Source organism: Primulina eburnea, chromosome 11 (genome assembly GCF_022965805.1).
Source record: "Primulina eburnea isolate SZY01 chromosome 11, ASM2296580v1, whole genome shotgun sequence".
Taxonomy (NCBI): domain Eukaryota; kingdom Viridiplantae; phylum Streptophyta; class Magnoliopsida; order Lamiales; family Gesneriaceae; genus Primulina; species Primulina eburnea.
In genome coordinates, this window is record NC_133111.1 from 34,459,870 (window position 1) to 34,478,555 (window position 18,686).

Sequence of the window (18,686 nt, forward strand, 5' to 3'; positions counted from 1 at the left end):
CTGTGAGAGGTATGCCTAATTTATCCTCTCGAATTCCTTGTGTTTGTGGTGCATGTCAAAAGGGTAAGCAAACAGTGTTCCCCATCAAGTGTTGTAACACTTTGGGACAACACGGTGTCTTGAACTTTTGCACATGGATCTTATGGGTCCAATGGAAGTGAAAGCCTTGGAGGTAAGAAGTATTCATGTGTTTGTGTGGATGATTTCTTTCGTTTTACATTGGTAAATTTTCTTAGAGAAAAATCCGACACATTTGTTTTTTTTTTTTAAGAAATTACATGCTAAGATTACTAATCTACATGATTTGAAGGTTGGTAAAATAAGGACCGACCATGGTAAGGAATTTGAAAATTCACACTTTACATCATTCTGTGAAAAGAGGGGGAAAACTCATGAATTTTCTGCCCCTAAGACTCCTCAACAAAATAGAATAACCGAAAGGAAGAATAGGACATTGCAAGAAATGGCTCGGGTCATGTTAAGTTCAAAGAATATTTCAAAACGATTTTGGGCCGAGGCCTTAAACACAGCATGTCATATTTCAAATCGTGTGTATCTAAGGAGTGGTTCTACGATGACATCCTATGAAATTATCATGGGAAAGAGGCCAAACCTAAAGTACTTTCATGTTTTTGGGTGTGTATGTTATGTTTTAAATGACCGAGACCATCTTGCAAAGTTTGATTTAAAAAGTGATAAGTGTTTATTCCTTGGTTATTTATCCAATAGTCGTGCATATCGCATGTATAATCTTAGAACAAGAACGACTATGTAATCTATTAACGTTGTTTTTGATGATCTTGCAGATCTAACAGGAAAAACAATCGAGGATGAAGTTGATGGGATACTGAACATAAGTGAGACACTGCCTAACACAGATGTTGTACCCGGTGTTGTAACACCTGAGACAACACCTGCACTGGCAGAATCAAATGATGAACCAGGAGAGGATGCTGTAAATGATGATGATGTAACCAATGAGGGGATTGATATTCCCAGTAAGATTCAGAAAAATCATCCATCATCTCAGATCATTGGAGAAGCACTTGAAGGAATGCAAACTAGAAGAAAGGAGAAAGTAGATTATCGAAAAATGATTGGTCTAGTATGCATGACTTCCGTGTACTCTCAAGTAAGTCATTCTTGTTTTGTTTCACTCATTGAACCCAAAAATATAAATGAAGCCTTAAAAGATGAATTTTGGGTCAATGCGATGCATGAGGAACTTGAACAATTTGTTAGGATTGATGTGTGGGATTTGGTTCCTAGACCTAATAATGTGAATGTTATTGGAACCAAATGGATTTTTAAGAACAAAACTGATGAATCTGGAATTGTTGTGAGAAATAAAGCAAGGCTAGTTGCTCAAGGGTATACGCAAATTGAAGGGATTGATTTTGATGAGACATTTGCCCCTATTGCTCGAATTGAATCAGTCCGATTTCTACTTGCCATTGCTTGTCACATGGACATAAAACTATATCAAATGGATGTGAAAAATGCATTTTTGAACGGCATTTTGAATGAGGAAGCTTATGTAAGCTAACCTAAAGGATTTGAAGATCCACACCACCCGTACCATGTCTACAAGTTGAAGAAAGCACTTTATGGACTGAAACAAGCTCCACGAGCATGGTATGGTAGGCTTACTGAATATCTGCTTGACTTAGGCTTTAAACGAGGTGAGGTTGATAAAACCCTTTTTATTCAAAATTCGAAGCATGATATTCTTGTGTGTCAAATTTATGTGGATGACATCATTTTTGGCGCTTCTTCTCAAAAGCATGTTGATGATTTTGTTAAATGCATGTCTACCACATTTGAAATGAGCATGGTAGGAGAATTAAGTTTCTTTCTTGGATTTCAAATTAAACAAATGCATGATGGTATTTTTATGTGTCAATCCAAGTATGCTAAGAATTTGGTAAAGAAATTTTCTGCCGAGAACACTAAACACATGAAAACTCCAATGTGGTCGACTGAAAATTTTTCTAAAGACAATGTTTCCGCAGGTGTTGACAACACCCAGTATCGTAGCATCATAGGCAGTCTTCTTTACTTGAGTGCAAGTCGTCCCGACATCATGTTTAGTGTATGTTTTTGTGCCAGGTACCAGGCTGATCCTAAAGTCACTCATTTAAAAGCTGTCAAAAGAATTTTGAGATATATAGCTGGGACAGTTGACTTAGGTTTGTGGTAGACCAAAGAAACAAACACCAATTTAGTGGGTTTTAGTGATGCTGACTGGGCTGGAAACTTAGATGATAGTAAGAGTACCACTGGTGGATGTTTTTATCTTGATAACAATTTGGTGTCATGGTATAGTAGAAAGCAAAATTGTGTGTCTCTGTCCACTACTGAATCTGAATATGTTGCAGCTGCTAGTTGCTGCTGACAACTTTTGTGGATGAATCAAATTATTAAAGATTATGGTTTCAACAGTGACACCTTAATTGTATACTGTGACAATTCAAGTGCAATTGATATTTCAAAAAATCCAGTACAACACTCTCGAACAAAACACATAGACATTAGACATCACTTTATTCGAGATTTGGTTGAGAAGGGTACAATTCGAATGGAATTTGTTGGAATTGAGAACCAATTGGCTGATATTTTTACAAAACCATTGGATTTTGAGAGATTTTACAATCTTAGGAAGTTTCTCAGCTTGTGTGCACAATGATCACTCACGGATGTTGTCCTGGTTGTTACAACACCTGTGGACAACACTCAGCATGCATGTGCACTGTATTTTTAGGATGCTAGACATATTTCATTCATCCTGTTTTGTGTGAAGTCTGTACAAATGAAGGATACTGAATGGTGTACTCTCAGTTGAGAATAAAACTTTCTCACAAAATTTTCTAAAGTGTGGATTATGCTCAATCTAAGTCATTAAGTAGTTGAGGATGTTTGTGTATCACATGATCTTGTCCAATGTGGAAAATGACTAGGAAAAGTCTTGAGCAACAAGGTGAAAAATAGAAAAGAGGAGAAAAATAGAACAAAAAATGTTTAGAAGAAAATGGAAAAGGTTACCTAGAGGAGTCCAATGAAGACCGTTCTTCTAGAGTGGGAGCTACCATGTCTGAATTAAAAATGTTCAAGAAAGTTTGAGTCCAAATTGTGAGTGTTGCCAGGAGGTGTTACCAACACCCAAGTACAGACAGATCACAGTTTGATCACATGCTTGTGTATTTCATTTTTGATCATATTTTAGGCATAAATTTAAGTCATTCATTTTGATTTTATGTGAATTCATCAAGTCCAGTGGGCTACCAGATTTTAATTCATGAAATACGAAGAAAACCCTAACCAAATTGATTTTGAAAAATCTTGATCTCTAAATGTTTGTGGGGTTAATTCGACGTGGTGTTTTATCCTGACTGATTTCTTGAAATAATGATTGCACTGTTTCAGAAAGTTACCGTTGGGTGAGAGTAAAAATTGGTTTGGAAAGGTGCTGAAGTTGCGGCTCAACAGAATGTTACCGTTGGAGGGTTGTGCTTAAATAATTAGGAATGGATGAGGAATAAATTTACCGTTTATTATTTTCTCTCACATTCTAAAATTTCTCCTACCCTCACTATTCATTTTTTTCTGCGCAAATTATCTCTGTTCTTCGCGATTTTCTGTGTTCTTCGAACTACTCTACTTCTTTTGTTCTTGATCTCGCAGATGGCTGGCTTTGATCCTCACGACATTAGAAGTGAAATGGCTACGAGCATGCGTGGAGAGTCACCTGACACCACACCCACCGCCGAAGCCAATGTTGAGGGCCTGGAAATTTTGGGTGTGCCAGAAGAACCAACTCCGCTGGAAATAATCGCCCCTAGTGAACCTGGGAACGAGATAAACGTTGAGAATCCACAGGACTTTGAAGCCTTGAATAAAGCTTTTCCCCCTGCTCTTATGCGCCGAAGGTCAAAGAGACAAGCAGGGTTCGATCCTGAATTTGTTTCTGGACCCTGATTTCTCATCTGGAGATGACTCCGATGATGATGATTTTGAGTTGGTGGCTCGCCCCAAACCAGCCCCAAACCAACTGTTGCTGCAAAGGAACCCAGTTCTACTTCTGATGTTCAAGAGCAAAACCCCGTCAGAGATCCACAAAATGTTGCAGAAGAAAGATTTCCTACTGAGCCTGAAGAAGATGAACAATCTCTGGCCGAGTTTCTTGCTCAACTTAAAGAAGAAAAGGCTGCTAAGAAACAAATTTCTAAATATGATGAACCTGATTCAGAAATGATGAGGGAATTTGAGGAAAACCGGCCTGGAGCTTCTGATGATTCCTCTTCATCTTCTGTGTCTGATTTTGAATCTGAGGAACAAGATGATGCTGAATCTGAAGATATTGGCTTTGAAGAAAGTGAGTCTTCTAAAGATGTTGTTGCTACTGCTGCCGGTGTTGAGGTGGATGTTGACAACACCGAGCACAACATTGACTATGCTGACTATGTTTTAAGTAAGTCTTTTTCCCCCAAGTTTTATTCTGATGAGGCCTCGGCATTGTGGCCCCTGTTTATTGAAAGAGATCTGATTGAGGAGAAAAATATTGATGTTGATGCATATGGGAAACACAACTTGATTGAGTTTTTAAAGAACCAAATGTTGCTCTCCACTGTCACTACTGTTATGCCCTACTTCCGCCATGTTGTGTTGGAATTCTACTGCAATCTCCTGGGCAGTGTTGGAGATGAGGAATCGGTGAAGTATGGGAGAGTGTTTGTTCGTGATCGTATCTACAAGTTCTCACCTTCTATGATCAATGCATTCTACAACACTCCTGATGTTGAGGAAGTTGAAGAGAATCTGGACATAAATGTTGTAAACTCTGTGCTCACTGGAGGCCAGATCAAAGTATTCCCTGACCATCCCAAGAAGTTGAGTGCTGCCAATCTCACTTCTTTTTTCTCTGTGCTGCACAAGACCTCAATTTGGAATTGGACACCGTCAACCAATTCTACTGCTGTGACTAGATCTCAGGCCCTAGTGTTGTTTTCTATTGGTACTGGACGTGCCTTTAACTTTGGGAAGCTGGTGTTTAAGACAGCATTGCAATATGCTGAAGGAGACTTCAAGAAAACCAAGCTGCCTTACCCTTCACTGATTTATGGAATCTTGGAATCTCAAGGTTTCATTAGGGATATTGATGAAGATCATTGTCTTGTCGGAGATTCTCTGAAGATTTCTCCTGCTTATTTCAAAGGCAACAGAAAGATCGATCTGCCTTGGCTGAATTCTAGTGTTGCTCCGGATGTTGGCAACACTGATGATACAACATATGAGCCTGTGCCTGAGACTGCTAAACCGCCTCCTACAGATGTCCCTCCTACTGGTTATGTAACACTGTCTATCTCCTACATTCAAGATCAGATTGCCTATGGTCGACAACAGATTGAAAATGCCAAGGAGACCATTGAACATTATGAAAATCAAGTGGCTGATTATGAGCTTCTGTTGGATGTTGGTGTCCATTCTGGAAAAAAAAAAGCGGAAGTAGATACAGCTGGAACCAGTGTAGATACAGCTGGAACCAGTGGAGCAAAAATGGCTGATGATGATGATGCTGGCAGTAATGAAGGATAATGAGATTTTGAGTTTTTTACTGAATGTTGCAACATCTAACATACGACATTTGTTTTAACTGTGTTTGTTTTCAAGGGAGGCTTAACGGTAGAATTCAGGGGGAGTCAACTAATGTTGGCTGAGTCACTGGGGGAGCTGAGCCGTATAACCATTTTTGGGTTGTTTTGTCCAGAAAAGCAAAAAGGGGGAGATTGAAAAGAATTTTATTCCTTGATATATTTTTCTTTTTAATATCTTTAATGTTTTGCCTTTATAGACATGAGAATAATCTCGAATTGATGATATGATCTCGTGTAGACTTAATATTTTATATGAGACTATATATGATATGACTCATAATATCTTTAAGATATGATATCATAATATCTTTAAGGTATGATATCATAATATATTTAAGATATGATATCTTTTTTTTAAAAGAGTTAGTTTCCTAATGAAATTGTTTTTTCTATGTTTAATAGGACTCAAAGGAGAAGAAAAAGGTAGAGACCGAGAGCATAAAAATCCTGGAGAGACGAATTCATACGGAGAGTTTTTGAGATCGAAGTAATATCGTGCCATTGTTAAAATGTGGTTGTGAAGTGCTGACAACATCTGAAGACAACGCCTAATCACTGGTTTGATTAGTGTGTTGATTTTTGAAGACTTTTCACTTCTCAGTTGATGCATCCTCTGTATATTGTTTATACAGTTTGTTAGAGGTTTAGGATGCAATTGGTTTTTACTCGCCTTAATTAGGGACTTGTTTTATTCTTTCACTAGTATTTGTTTTTGTAAACTTACAAGTTTTTCTAGTGAATTATTTTGCCCTAAGGCACCACGCAAGTATTTTATACTTGTGCAGAATATATATCTCGTCTATCTTATTATTATCATTCCAGCTGCGTGTTAATGTGTTAAATTATAATTTCCGCTGCATGTTGTCGTGGGTGTTACAATACCTATGCACAACACCTACATTCTGATATACACAACACCCACCCTCATCACATTGAAATTGTGGAAATGGAACTTTCACTTAATATGCTGATAATTCACGACGAAGTTGCTAGTTCTACAAAGGTTGCAGAAATAGTTCAAGAGTGTATATAGTCCAGTATTTCAAACATTTATCTCTCATATGAACTATAAATTGTGTGATTCTTAATTCTATGGAAAGCTAAGAAAAATAACTTTCATGTTTACCACTTTACATAGAAATCAACGAATCAAGAGATATATTTACCGGACTAGACCACGTTTCACTCAACCATTTTTATCATCCACTCATCCGTTTTGCTCCTAGACCGGACCACACCAAAAACCTGCCAGAAAGTCAAATATGATTGTTGCAATGTCAGAAACAATACAAAATATTTTCCAATGGTCATATTCTTGTGTCTAACGTATATATCACTTTTTGAAGATATATATACAACATCTTGAAGATCAAATATAAGCTTTTGAAGGAGATTCAAAACTTGGGCAGTCTACGTGAAGAAATTAGCTAAAATGAAGCAAGCCTAAGAATTGGAGTATGAATAGATATTTTAGCTTAGTGAGAGCTTTTCCCCTTGTGTGTGAGAATACATTTGAGAATATACACAGCGTAATGGATTAATTTCCTATCACACACAATCACTCATATATATAAGAGAGATGAGCTTCAAAGTTTGGTTGAGTGACTTCACACAAAGACATTAAAAACTATGTCTGCAGTCTTGGTATAAAAGACATTAAATATTATATGGATTGTGAGGTTACGACATAAAATTGAGAGTGCTAGTAGTGATTATGCAAGGGGTAAGTTCTAAGTCGAAATGAGTTTGTACAAATAGTTGTATAAATAAAAGTCTTCTAGTTAATCTTTCCAATGGAGAAAATGAGTGACGTAAGACTTGTTAATTTCCGAACATCCATAAAAAAATCCGTGTATATTTATTTATCGCATTTACTTACTTTTTCTACTGTTTTGGTAGGTATAGTTGAATCATTTTATGTGTTTGTCAAATACAAAAATATTGCATACAAAATGTTTGATAAAATGCTTCAACCAAATCATTCATATTATTTCAACTTTCATACTTTTTAAATGCTTTTCTAAATGTTTAATCGGTTTTTAGAAAGATTTATTTTGGATTTCTTCCGCTTGGTTTCAGAACCAAACTCGATTTAATTTCTCGGTGCTCGGTTAATTTTTGAATATTTTAAGAACGAGCTATTGTAGATCTTTTGATTGAGAAATCTTTTAAAGAGTTTATTTCTTCCCTCTAAACTTTAACTCTATCCTAATATATGGTATTTTCCTTCTCTAGTACTCTTTATCATTTTGAAATTTAAATTAGTCGGGATGATAATGAAAGCAACAATATTATTAAGTTTTTCCTATTTTTAAGACTAAATTTTGATAAAATAGTGCAGTTTTCTCAGAAAGTTTTCGATTTTATTGTAGAGATTGGATATTTATTTTGTATAAAGAGAGCAGGATATTTGGTGTCTTTATAAATCTCATTTCTCAGCATTATTAGTATATGTCTATAAAACTAAGCAATTTAATCTATTCTGGAATAGGATTCTAATATGTGAGACAGGTCAACTCTACCCATATTCACAATAAAAAATAATACTCTTAGCATAAAAGATAATACTTTTTCATGGATGACCCAAATAAGAGATCCGTCTCACAAATACGACCCGTGAGACCGTCTCACACAAGTTTTTGCCTAATTTATTTAATATACAAAATTTATACAATTTTAGTTTTATTTTTAAAATAAAATATTTATTTTTTTATTTAGCATATCTTAATCTATTGTAAAATGTTATACTTGTTAGTATTTGATTGAATCCCAAACATGTAGGGGTGGGCAACGTTCGGTTTGGTCCGGTTTTACTCTACAACGGTTCGGTTTTTCGGTTTTCAGTTTTGAATATCACTAGTCCAAAACCAAACTATTTTATTACGGTTCGGTTCGGTTTTTTTGTAATACGGTTCAGTTTATACGGTCGGTTATATACGGTTAGCTAAAATTTTGTAAAGCAATAAAATTCTACGATACTTTATGCCTCTAAAAGATAAATCATAATATTTGTCAAACATATAATTTGTATATACATATATATGTTGTGAAAAAGTAAAAATTTATGGTAAAAAGTAAAAATCTCAAACTCTCAAAATTTACCAAACTACACACTTTATAATATTTTTCTCTCTATTCAATTGTATCAAATCTTTACAAATAGAGACCTATTTATAGGATTTTTTTGGAAAACAATTTCATCATTACCTACATCATCACACACTAATTTTCAATATTTACAACTCTTATTTTCAACATTCAAATATTCAACACACACATTTTAAATATATTTTTCAACACTCCCCTTGTGATGATGATCATAATGATTGTCTTCATTACGTGTTTTTATACTGCCTCGTTAAAAACCTTACTAGGAAAAACCCATTGGGATAAAAACCATAGTAAGGGAAAAAGAGTCCAGTCACGTAAACTCCCCCTGATGTTGACATGAACAATTCTTCACAAATTTCGTAGATTGCGTATCCCAATACTATATATGTGTTTTCTAAATATTGTCGTAGAAAGTGTCTTTGTGAAGAGATCTGATGAGTTTTCACTTGATTGAATGTGACGAACATCAATACATTTATTCTTCTCAAGCTCCTTGGTGAATGCGAAGAACTTAGGAGGAATATGTTTAGTTCTGTCGCTTTTTATGTATCCTTCTTTCATTTGAGCAACAATGCAGCATTATCTTCATATAGTATCACAGGCTTCTCGTCGAATGATAATCCGCATGAGATTTGGATATGTTGGGTCATTGATTTTAACACACACATTCACGACTTGCTTCATGTAGTGTAATAATCTCGGCATGATTTGATGAAGTTGTTACGAGCGTTTGTTTCTGTGAACGCTAAGAAATTGGAGTGCCTCCCCGAGTAAATACATATCCAGTTTTGGAACGTGCCTTGTGTGGATCAGATAAGTATCCAGCATCGGCAAAACCAATTATACTTGGATTAGCATCTTTTGAATACAAAAGTCCCAAGTCTGTCATTCTAAGTAGATAACGGAATATATGTTTAATTCTGTTCCAGTGTCTCTTTGTTGGATATGTGCTAAATCTTGCCAACATATTTACGACAAAAGATATATCAGGCCTTGTACAATTTGTAAGATACATAAAGGCACCGATAGCACTTAGATATGGTACTTCTGGACCAAAAATATCTTCATCATCTTCACATGGACGGAATGGATCATTTTCTATGTTTAATGATCTAACAACCATTGGAGTACTTAAAGGATTTTATTTATCCATATTAAAACGTTTAGGATCTTTTTCTGTATAATTTTTCTGGTGAACAAACATTCAACATTCTTTTTGTTTAATTTGTAAACCCAGACAATACTTGGTTTTTCAAAGATCCTTCATTTCAAATTCTTCCTTCAAGTATGACACAACTTCTTGAATTTCCTTATTCGTTCCAATGATGTTTAAATCATCAACATATACAGCAATAATTACGCATCTGGATGTTGTTTTTTTAATGAAAACACAAGGGCATATTGAATTATTTACATATCCCTTTTTCATCAAGTGATCAGTTAGCCGATTATACCACATTCGGCCGGATTGCTTTAACTCATATAATGATCTTTGTAATTTCACATAATAACATTCTCTGGGTTTTGAACTTTGTGCTTCAGGCATCTTAAATCCTTCAGGGATTTTCATATATAAATTACTATCAAGTGATCCATATAAGTAAGCTGTAACAACATCCATAAGACGCATTTCTAAATTTTCAGATACCGCCAAGCTAATCAAATTCCGAAATGTAATTGCATCCATCACGGGAGAATACGTTTCTTCATAATCAATTCCAGACCTTTGAGAAAAACATTGTGCAACAAGTCGAGCTTTATATCTTACTATTTCATTTTTCTCATTTCGCTTTCGAATAAAAACCCATGTTTATCCAACAGGTTTTACACCTTCAGGTATAACGACTATAGTTCCAAAAACATTACGTTTATTTAGCGAATCTTATTCAACTTGGATGGCTTCTTTCCATTTTATCCAATCCTGCCGATTTTTACATTCACCAAAAGATTTTGGTACATGATCTTCATTATCATTTATGATGTCGATTACCACATTATAAGAAAATATATCATCAATTTCTTCTATATCTTTTTGGTTCCATATTTTTCCGGTATTAATATAATTGATAGAGATTTCATGATTCTCGTCAGTTTGTTGTTTTGACAGAACATTTTCATCATCATATGTTTCTTCAGGAACACCATTCTCTATTTTGTTACCATCATGTGTTTCTTCAGGAACATCATTCTCTATTTTTTGATCATCGTGTTTCTCTATGAATTTTCTTTTTCGAGGATTTTTATCCTTGGAACCGGCTGGCCTTCCACACTTCAGGCGTTTAATGACATCATGAGTATCTTCAATTTGTTTCTTCGGAATTTCAATTCGAGCAGGGGCATTTGCAGCATGTATATATGATTTAGTTACCACTTTTGTGTCTGCAAATGCATCTAGTATTTGATTTGCTATTCTTTGCAAGTTCAAAATTTGATGTACATCTTTTTCACATTGTTTTGTTCTTGGATCCAGATGTAACAATGATGATACATACCATGTAATTTCCTTTTCAGTATGTTTCTGTTCTCCCCCTAACATTGGGAAGATTTCCTCATTAAAATGACAATCAGCAAAACGTGATGTGAACACGTCGCCTGTCTGAGGTTCAAGATATCGAATGATTGATGGACTATTATAATCGATATAAATTCAAACCTTTCTTTGAAGTCTCATTTTCTTTCGTTGTGGTGGTGCAATAGGCACATACACCATACATCCAAAAATTCTCAGATGAGAAATGTCTGGTTCTTTACCAAATGCAAGCTGCAATGGGGAGTATTTATGATATGCACTTGGTCTGATGCGAATTAATGAAGCAACATGTAAAATTGCATGTCCCCATATAGAAATAGGGAGCTTTGTTTTTATAATCATTGATCTAGCAATCATTTGCAGACGTTTAATCAATGATTCAGCCAATCCATTATGTGTATGTACATGAGCAACATGATGTTCAACAATGATTCCCATTGACATACAATAATCATTGAAAGTTTGGGAAGTAAATTCACCAGCATTATCAAGTCTAATTTTCTTGATTGTATAATCGGGAAATTGATTCCTCATTTTATTATTTGAGCAAGTAATCTTGCAAATGCAACATTTCGAGTTGACAATAAACATACATGTGACCATCTGCTGGAGACATCAATCAATACCATAAAGTATCTGAATTGTCCACATGGTGGATGGATTGGTTCACAAATATCACCCTGAATTCGTTCAAGAAACATTGGTGATTCAGTTTGGATTTTGGCTGGTGATGGTCTTATATTAAGTTTTCCAAGAGAACATGCTTTACATTGAAACTTATTATTCTGAAAGATCTTCTGGTCTTTCAGCGGATGACCATGTGTATTTTCTATAATTATTCGCATCATTGTTGAACCAGGATGTCGTAATCGATCATGCCAATTGGTTAATATTGAAGAATTATCAACTACCATGTTTGATTCAATTGGACTTATATGTGTATAATGCAATCCAGTAGGGAGCATTGGTAGTTTTTCAATCACATATTTCTTTCCTGATTTATATGTGATGAAACACATATACTTCTCATTCCCTTCATTCATTGTTTGAGAATCTTAACCATGAGAATATATATCATTAAAACTCAACAAATTTCTTTTCGATTGTGGTGAATATAAAGCATCATTGATCAAAAAATTTGTACCATTAGGTAACAAAAATTTTGCTTTACCACATCCTTTAATAGTCTACAGGACCTGATATTGTATTCACCGTTGTTTTTGTTGGTTTTAGTTCCAAGAAATATCTTTTATCTCGGAGGATAGTGTGCGTTGTACCACTATCGGGTATGCAAACTTCAGTTTTGCTCATAGTTTTTTCCATATTTGAACTTCAAAAAAAAATATGCAATGAAATAAAATTACTGACAAAACATATGTAAATATAACACATATCATAATTGTACAATAAAACATTATTATATCAATACATGAAAAATAAATTATTATACATTTATATTCTACCATTATATTGTTCATTCTCAGAGAAATCATTGAGAAAATCTGTAGCATCAATATTTTTCATTTCTATCTCACCAACATATTGATCATTTCCAGATAAATCATTCATAAAATCAGCGGCATCAAAATGAGTTGAATCACTCAAACGGTTACTGCGTTCAGTGAAGTTGGTCTCCTTTTCTTTCCCCTTTAATGATTCTTTATAAAGTTTACAAAGGTGCTCAGGGGCTCGACAAATACGGGACCAATGTCCTGGAGTACCACATCTTAAACAAGAACTTTCATATCTTTTTGAGTGATTCTCATTAACACTTGTATTCTCATGATGCCTTTTCGGTGGGTGGTTAGTGACGTCCTTTTGAGATGAGTTATAAAAATAACTATCTCTATTGTTTTCAAAACCACGGCCTCGACCACGACCACGACCACGACCAATTCCACGTCCACGTCCACGACCACGATCTCGACCTCGACCTCGACCAAAACCTTGTCTTTGAATTTGATTTTGGTTTCCAGGTTTAAATTCATTTTTACTTACAGCATTTACTTCTGGAAATGCTGTTGATCCAGTGGGTTGGGACAAATTATTTCTCATTAGCAGCTCGTTGTTTTTTTCCGCCACAAGAAGACAGGCGATGAGTTCAGAATATCTCGCAAATCCACGCACTCTATATTGTTGCTGTAAAGTTATATTTGATGCGTGAAACGTGGAAAATGTTTTTTCAAGCATTTCCGATTCTGTAACCTCATGTCCACAAAATTTTAGCTGCGAGATTATTCGATACATTGCTGAATTATAATCACTGACTTTCTTAAAATCTTGGAATATTAACATATTTCATTCATCACGGGCGGTCGGAAGTATAACTTCTCTTATATGTTCAAATCTTTCTTTCAATCCTTTCCACAAAGCCATGAGATCTTTTTCAATTAAATTTCATATTTCAATCCCTCGTCGAGATGTCGACGCAAAAATATAATGGCTTTTGCCTTTTCTTGTGATGTCGATATGCCATTTTCTTTTTTGGTCTCACTTAGACCCAATGACTCAAGATGTATTTCTACATCGAGAGTCCATGGCATATAATTTTTCCCCGTGATGTCGAGCGCAACAAATTCGAGCTTTGTCAAATTTGACATGGTAGTACTAAAAAAATTACGATGCATTTTATTAGTTAATGAATATTGCAATACAAAGTAATGGATAAACAACAAGTACAAGAATTTGTAAAAATAAAGAAAACACACGAGGAGGATATTCTCCGATAAATAAAAGACTCGTGAGTATAATAACCAAAATAATTAAAAATAACCTTGAGAAAGCCATCTTTTTTTTTATTCGAAAATTTTAATGAAGAATAATTTTTAGAGAAGAAGAGAAAGTTGAAGTGATTGAATGTGTTTGTGAGATCATATTTATAGGACAAAAACTAGCCGTTTTTTTTAACGTTTATAACTGTTGGTGTACAAAAAATAAAGGTATGTATTTGTATAATTTTATGGTAATAATATGGTGTATATAATATTAGTCATGTTTAAATAGTTATGTATATCATATCACATTATTATAATGAGGTGTCATAATTTATTTTGTTTAAAAACCTTATAGGCTTTTATACTTGTCGTATCCCTTACCGGGAGTGTGGGATGTCATCTTAACATCCTCCCAGGATTTATAACAAGTTTTTGAAAAATTTATTTTATTATATAATAACATTATATTATATATTAAATATATACACAATAAATAAAAATTAAAATAAATATTATTACTTTTGTTACCTTTTTCTTCTGGTTTGGAGCTTGGAAAAATATGAAGGACTTTTAGAGCTTCGTGCTGATAAAGTGTTGTGAAAAAGTAAAAATTTATGGTAAAAAGTAAAAATCTCAAACTCTCAAAATTTACCAAACTACACACTTTATAATATTTTTCTCTCTACTCAATTGTATCAAATCTTTACAAATGGAGACCTATTTATAGGATTTCTTTGAAAAACAATCCAAAAACAATTTCATCATTACCTACATCATCACACATTAATTTTTAATATTTACGACTCTTATTTTCAACATTCAAATATTCAATACACACATTTTAAATATATTTTTCAACAATATATATATATATATATATATATACATATATATATATATATATATATAAATATATATATAACTAATTATGATACGTAATCCGACCATGATAATTGGTGTCAAGTCGAGAGAAAACTAATATCCGAAAGCATTGACAATTGACATGCTAAAAAACCATAATCTATTTAAACAAGGAGGGAAGATACAATTAAAAAAATGATTAGGCCTATATCCACAAAAGTAGAGGTTCGTTCACTTTGCAGGGCCATCTCCTTCAAAATATTTGAACTTCCAATTCTCAAACTCTAAAATCCTGTTTAGCCAAAAAACAAAAAAACAAAGACATTAAATTCATATAAAAACAAAGACAATTTTGAAGTAATAACTTAACTTAATGAAAGTAATTGCAAAGATCTTTCAAAAAGTCATATAAAAAAATCCTATTTTATGAAAAAATAATAAATTCATTACAACTAGTAACAATAAGTGAAAATGCTTAAACTTAACTAGTTAACTTACAATATTTCATTGAAATGATTATATATTGGTTATGCAAGAATCTCTTCCAATGCAAGAATCCCTTCCAATATTTATCAAATCTAAAAAAAAAATAAGAAAATTATTACCAACATTAAATAACAAAATAATTCTAAAATAAAACAGAACAAATACACAAATTTCTTACCAGATTCAATTTCTTCAAGATGATCCAAGTCTTCTTCTACTTTAATGGGAGAAGATTCTTTTCGGAACCAATCTTGAAGGCAAATGAGAGCTTGCACTAATCGAGGTGTTAATGAACTTCTAAATGAATCTAGAACACGTCCCCCGGTGCTAAAAGCACTTTCCGATGCCACAGTAGAAATAGGAATCGCTAACACGTCACGAGTCATCTCAGCCATAGTAGGAAATTTGGAAGAGTTAACTTTCCACCAAAGCAAAATATCAAAATGTTCATTTGCAACCTCAACATCTTCATCGAGATACTTATCTAACTCAGTCTTAGCATCCATATTTCCACTTTCAGCCTTATATCTCAAGTATTCTAGTTGTATTAGTGTTCTTTTATGAATATTTCTTGTGTTTATACCCGATGGCTCAACTTTACTAGTAGATGATCCTTGAGACATTTTTGAAGTGACCTTCCTATATTCTTCAAACAAAGAAGTCATATGCAACTTTATTTCAACTCTTAATTGATCCCCTTTCTCTTGCCCGTACATCTTCAAAAGCACAAAAGCCACATAATCAAATTTGGAACGAGGATCAAGCACACATGCAATAAAAATCATCTTATTCATTTTTTCTGGAGCACCCCAATATTTGTCAAATTTAGATTTCATCCTTTTTGCCATCATAGCCAAAACATTGTCATCACTCTCTACTAACAACTTTAAAGCACAAGAAAGCTCGTCAATTTCATGGAAATGGATATTTGAAGTAACATATAACGAACCTGAAACTCTAAAGGTAAGATTATAAAAAGTTTCAAGAAACTTCTCCATTTTTCTCACATTTTCCCAATCACCACTTGTCAATGCACCTATATCCTTTCCATCTTCACAAACATGGGTAAGAAGATGATCCAACAATCCAGGATCATGAATACCATAACTTACAAATGCATTTTCAAATTCCAAAGCAGTTTTCAACATCAAGTAAGTAGAATTCCACCTAGTAACAACATCCAAACACAAGGACTTCTTACATGTTATTTTTTCAATTTCACAACAATCTTTGAATCTTTTAATCCTTGCAGGAGATTGTCTAATATATCTTATAGCTTGTCTAACTCGTCTAACAGAATCTCCAACTTCTTTCAAGCCATCTTGAACAATGAGGTTGATTATATGAGCCACACACCTCACATGAAGGTGTTTACCATCCATCAAATTACTTCCTCATTTATTGAATTGGTTTGACATCTCTTTCACTGTAGTATCATTCGAACTAGCATTATCGACTGTGATAGTGAAGACCTTATCCAAACCCCAATCAAGCAAACATTTAGTGATCACAATTGCCATATCATCACCTTTATGACTAGATATCGGAGAAAAATTTAATATTCTTTTTTGCAAATTCCAGTTTTTGTCAATGAAATGAGCAGTAAGACACATATAGTTAATTCTCTGTATTGAAGTCCATGTGTCTGTTGTGAGGCAAACTCTTAGACGTGTCTCCTTGAAAAAGAGCTTAAGATTTTTCTTTTCTTCCAAAAAAAATTCAAAGCAATCCCTTCTGATAGTCCTACGAGATGGAATTCTAAATAATGGTTGTATCACATTTATAAAGTGTCTAAATCCTTTCATTTCCACAAAACTAAAAGGTAATCCATCAACAAGTATCATCTTGGCCAAAGCTTTCCTGCAACCTTCTTGAGCAAATCTCCAAGCATTGATTGTTATTTGATCTTTTGAAATGTTTTGAAAGGCTATTTTTGCTTGTTTAGTTTCCAAATTACGTGGATATTTTTTACACTTTTTCAAATGAGCACCCAAAGATAAAGTACCATTTAAACTTGAATCGGCAGCATAACTTGAACCACAATAATTACATTTTGCTCTAGGTGCCCCATTAGAATCCTCATTTTTCTCAAAATATTCCCAAACAAGAGATCTAGGTCCGTTTTTTCCCAACATCAACCGAATCTGGAGGTGAAGAATTAGGTGCGTTAGCATTTGAACTCTTGATTTCATCGATATTCATACCATCCTTTTCGGCCATCTATAAAAAAAAATTAAACAAATAACTTGTCAAGAAACAATAATGATAAATATGATGACAATAAAAGGCAAAATGGAACTTTTAGGCAAAACAAAAAAAAAAGCAGGATAAAAAATTGAAGCAAAATCCAAATCATTTGATCAATGCTTAGAAGCAGAAAAGATAAGTGTACAAAAGACGAATTCCACATGCCAGCAACACATACATCTTATCTTAACAAAGAAAAAAAAATCAAATTCAACGAACTGAACGGATGGCTCAAGACAGTGAGCTGAAATCTAGGAAACAATATATTCATCATTAATGCTTGATAATGACATGAATTAACTTGAAAATTTTCAAGAAAACTCAACTCCCAGCTCGTATTTCACACACAAAAAATCACGAGAAACATAGATAGTCAAAAAGTTTGAAGAAAAATCGAATAAAACCACCTCAATAAAGCCATGTACTACACGATCAATGACATGAATTAACTTGAAAATTTTCAAGAAAACTCAACTCCCAGCTCGTATTTCACACACAAAAAATCACGAGAAACATAGATAGTCAAAAAGTTTGAAGAAAAATCGAATAAAACCACCTCAATAAAGCCATGTACTACACGAACGGCACCGGTAATCCAATAATTAAAAAGAAATAAAAAAAATACACATCACCCGTGGACAAAAACAAAAAGAAAGAATCGTCAGTAGTTTAATTTGTACATAAAGAATCTCTCACCCCATATGTCAAAACCTTCAAGAAAATACTCAAACAAGAAAGATTCAAAAAATCACGTACCTTTTAGCCTATATTCTAAGCTCTGCGCGATGGAAAGTGAAGAAATCAAGAAAGAAAAAGTATCTTCAACTACTCAACTCCGATTACCACTCACTGTGACAGTGTGTGGGAGGAAAAAAAGAAACGATTGGTTTTTTGAGGGTGAATGATTTTAAATACCTAATAGGCCTATTATACATAAACAATTTTATATTTAACAATAATATGACCCATTATACATAAAAACCCTATATTTAACAATAATACGGCCGATTCGGTTATTCGGTTTTTTTGGTGAATAAAACCGAAAACCAAACCGAAAAACAGAATTTCATAGATTTTAAAACCGTA

The 18,686-nt window shown here is 33.9% G+C and overlaps 2 protein-coding genes across 3 annotated transcripts; both read right to left on the minus strand.

The window, feature by feature from the left end:
* Nucleotides 1-14,946: 14,946 nt before the first annotated feature.
* Nucleotides 14,947-18,474, minus strand: LOC140804786 (zinc finger BED domain-containing protein RICESLEEPER 2-like). Of its 2 annotated transcripts, XM_073160915.1 has the most exons (4): nt 18,357-18,474; nt 15,532-17,573; nt 15,366-15,445; nt 14,947-15,159 (listed from the first exon to the last, which is right to left on the minus strand). In XM_073160915.1, the coding sequence occupies exons 2-3, from the start codon at nt 16,733-16,735 to the stop codon at nt 15,384-15,386; spliced, it is 1,266 nt and encodes a 421-aa protein (XP_073017016.1). In that variant the 5' UTR covers nt 16,736-17,573; nt 18,357-18,474; the 3' UTR covers nt 14,947-15,159; nt 15,366-15,383. The 2 variants fall into 2 exon arrangements, with proteins under 2 accessions (XP_073017016.1, XP_073017017.1); XM_073160916.1 differs by lacking the exon at nt 15,366-15,445.
* On the minus strand, nt 16,748-17,488 carry LOC140805561 (zinc finger BED domain-containing protein DAYSLEEPER-like). Its single transcript, XM_073161826.1, has one exon. The coding sequence runs from the start codon at nt 17,486-17,488 to the stop codon at nt 16,748-16,750; it is 741 nt and encodes a 246-aa protein (XP_073017927.1).
* Nucleotides 18,475-18,686: the final 212 nt, after the last annotated feature.